The sequence below is a fragment of the Stenella coeruleoalba genome (genome assembly GCF_951394435.1).
Source record: "Stenella coeruleoalba genome assembly, chromosome: 1".
Taxonomy (NCBI): Eukaryota; Metazoa; Chordata; class Mammalia; order Artiodactyla; family Delphinidae; genus Stenella; species Stenella coeruleoalba.
The window spans coordinates 42,942,832-42,946,502 of record NC_137169.1 but is presented as its reverse complement, the minus strand read 5'-3'; the positions used below and the strand labels follow the sequence as shown (position 1 = coordinate 42,946,502).

At 57.2% G+C, this 3,671-nt stretch overlaps 1 protein-coding gene across 1 annotated transcript; it reads left to right on the top strand.

Annotated features, from left to right (window-relative positions):
• Positions 1–536: 536 nt before the first annotated feature.
• Positions 537–3,288, top strand: LOC307195886 (heat shock 70 kDa protein 12B-like; the record flags this gene model as incomplete). The annotated part of the gene is given in 5 exon segments (XM_079940457.1): positions 537–826; positions 930–1,078; positions 1,081–2,067; positions 2,645–2,664; positions 2,668–3,288. Coding segments are annotated over 5 exon segments (2,061 nt in total). The 5' UTR covers positions 537–542.
• Between the last annotated feature and the right edge of the window lie 383 nt (positions 3,289–3,671).

The following is a 3,671-nucleotide window of genomic DNA, read 5'->3' as shown; positions in this document are numbered from 1 at the left end:
CAGTCTTGGAAAATTGTACCTTTCCACGAATTTGTCCATTTCTTCATGGTTGTCCATTTAATTGGCATAGAGTTGTTTGTAGTAGATTCTTACAATCCTTTGTATTTCTGCAGTGTCAGTTGTGATTTCTCCTTTTTCATTTCTAATTTTATTGATTTTCAACCTCTCCCTTTTTTTTTTTTTTTTGATGAGTCTGGCTAAGGGTTCATCAATTTTGTTTATCTTCTCAAAGAACCAGCTTTTAGTTTTATTGATCTTTACTACTGTTTTCTTCATTTCTATTTCATTTATTTCTGCTCTGATCTTTATGCTTACTTTCCTTCTACTGACTTTGGGTTTTTTTTGTTCTTCTTTCTCTAGTTGTTTTAAGTGTAGGGTTAGATCGTTTATTTGAGATTTTTCTTGTTTCTTGAGTTGAGATTGAATTGCTATAAACTTCCCTCTTAGAACTGCTTTTCGGCTCCACTGGCTTTGGGCCCAGGATCCAGGCATCTGGACACAGGTCGAGCTGTCGGCAGGGCAGAGCCACAGGGCCTACAAAGATGCTGGCTCTCCCGGAGATGGGCCTGCAGGGGCTGTACAGCGGCTCCAGCCCAGAGCAGTCTCCAGTGCCCAGCCTACCCGGCTCCCCAAGGACCCAGGAAAGCTGTGGCATTGCCCCCCTCACACCTTCACAGTCTCCAAAGCCTGAGGCCCGAGCCCCCCAGCAGGCCCCCTTCTCTGTGGTAGTGGCCATTGACTTCGGCACCACATCCAGTAGCTATGCCTTCAGCTTTGCCAGTGACCCTGAGGCCATCCACATGATGAGGGAGCAGGAGCTGAGGATGTCGGATGGGACCCATGGCCCCATGGATAGAGAGGATCCCATGAGCAACGTTTATGGAGATTTAAGTGGATGCCAAGCACCATATTCACAAGAACCCTAAAAGGAAATGGGAGGGCGGGGACCCAGGTGTGGCCCACCAGAAGACCCCCACCTGCCTGCTGCTGACCCCAGAGGGTGCCTTTCACAGTTTTGGCTATACAGCCCGTGATTACTACCACGATCTGGACCCTGAGGAGGCTCGTGACTGGCTCTACTTGAGAAGTTCAAGATGAAGATCCACAGTGCCACTGATCTCACCTTGAAGACCCAGCTAGAAGCGGTAAATGGAAAGAAAATGCCTGCCCTGGAGGTGTTCGCCCATGCCTTGCGCTTCTTCAAGGAGCATGCCCTTCAGGAGCTGAGGGACCAGTGCCCATCGCTGCCAGAGAAGGACACTGTGCACTGGGTGTTGACAGTGCCGGCCATCTGGAAACAGCCAGCTAAGCAGTTCATGCGAGAGGCTGCCTACTTGGCCGGACTGGTGTCAAGAGAGGATGCAGAGCAATTACTCATTGCCCTGGAGCCTGAGGCCGCCTCTGTCTACTGCCGCAAGCTGCGTCTGCACCAGCTCGTGGACCTGAGCAGCCGAGCTCCAGGTAGTGGGTGCCTGGGCGAGAGCCACTCCATTGATCCCAGCTTCCGTCAGGCCCGAGAGCAGCTTCGAAGGTCCCGCCACAGCCGCACGTTCCTGGTGGAATCGGGTGTCGGAGAACTGTGGGCTGAGATGCAAGCAGGAGACCGCTACGTGGTGGCAGACTGTGGGGGAGGCACGGTGGACCGTACCGTGCATCAGTTGGAGCAGCCCCATGGCACCCTCAAGGAGCTCTACAAGGCATCTGGTGGCCCCTGTGGCGCGGTGGGCGTGGACCTGGCCTTCGAGCAGCTGCTGGGCCGCATCTTCGGCGAGGACTTCATCAGCACCTTCAAAACGCAACGCCCAGCAGCCTGGGTGGATCTGACTATAGCCTTCGAGGCCTGCAAACGCACCGCAGGCCCACACCGTGCGGGGGCGCTCAACATCTCGCTGCCCTTCTCGTTTATTGACTTCTACCGCAAGCAGCGAGGCCACAACGTGGAGACAGCCCTGCGCAGGAGCAGCGTGAACTTCGTGAAGTGGTCCTCACAGGGGATGCTCAGGATGTCTTGTGAGGCCATGAACGACCTCTTTCAGCCCACGGTCAGCGGGATCATCCAGCACATAGGTGAGCACCTGAGCCTGGGTCCTTCATTCACCTCAACATACATACCCAGATGCGGGAATATGTTACCCTGTCAGTGCCTGGAAACCTCCCCATATCCATACACTGGAATGAGACCCAGAATCATCTGGAATACCTGGAGGATGCAGTGTGGCGGGAAGATATGCAGTCTTGCCAGGTTAAAGAACCTCTGGTGCATGTTTCCCCAAATGGGGTGATAGTATTAGGTCCCCCAAACTGTTATCACAGGGATTTAAATGAGCTGAAGTATCTAGAGAGTGAGTGCAATGTCGTGCACATAGTAGGCATTTAATATGTGTAAATGCAGACCCTTATCTCAAGCCCTCAATGGTGTGGTGGGGAAGCAGAGCCCATAAAGATTGCCAGGGGCCCTCATGAAAGTGCCCGGTGTTTTTCTTTATGGGAACCAGGCTACCGTTTTATAGTGAAATGACTAGTTTCTGGTTGCTCGAGGATACAGGCGGGCAGAGGAGAGGCGCCAGTGGCTGCGTAGTGGTGGCCTCAGTGGCCCACTCCACGTCCCTCCTCCTCACACCCACCCTCCACTCCTGTACCGCAGAGGCGCTGCTGGCGCGCCCCTAAGTGCAGGGCGTGAAGCTGCTGTTCCTGGTGGGCAGCTTCTCAGAGTCGGCAGTGCTGCAGCACGCGGTGCAGGCAGCACTGGGCGCCCGCGGCCTCCGCGTGGTGGTTCCGCACGACGTGGGCCTCACCATCCTAAAGCGCGCGGTGCTCTTCGGGCAGGCTCCGGGCGTGGTTCGGGTGCGCCGCTCGCCGCTCACGTACGGCGTGGACGTGCTCAACCGCTTCGTGGCTGGGCGCCACCCGCCCGACAAGCTGCTGGTTCGCGGCGGCCGCCGCTGGTGCACCGACGTGTTCGAGCGCTTCGTGGCCGCCGAGCAGTCGGTGGCCCTGGGCGAGGACGTGCTGCGCAGCTACTGCCCGGCGCGCCCAGGCCAGCGGTGCGTGCTCATCAACCTGTACTGCTGCGCCGCCCAGGACGCGCGCCCGGGCTTGCGCAAGTGCGGCGAGCTCAGTCTAGAGCTCGAGCCCGCCGAGGGAGGCCCCCATGCCGCTGGCGCGCCTCCTAGCCGCCGCGAGATCCGTACTGCCATGCAGTTTGGCGACACCGAGATTAAGGTCACTGCCGTCGACGTCAGCACCAATCGATCCGTGCGCGCCGCCATCGACTTTCTTTCCAATTGAGGGCGCAGTGCCAGACCCCCTCTGCCCCGCTGAACTCTCTTTTGGCCCAGGGCCTGGGGAGCGGGCTGAGGCGGACCAACCGGCCCCATTCCCCGCCATCCTGCCCCCGGGAGGTGAGGTCGCAGGAGGATGGGTGGGGACATATCCAGAAACTCTGGCTTTGAGATTGGGCCCCGGTCCACTGACTGGAAGGCTGAAGGGCCCTGCCAAGGACTGAGGTCAAGGAGACTTAAAAGAGGTTTGTAAGACGGTGTGCCCACAGGGAGCACGTGATCCTGAAAGCAGAATGCACCGGAAGACTTGAGCCCTGGTCTGAACTGGGGTCCGGGATGGGAGTGTGGGGGTGGGGGTGCAGCTGCAGGTGGGGCAGCAAGAGGAAGGAG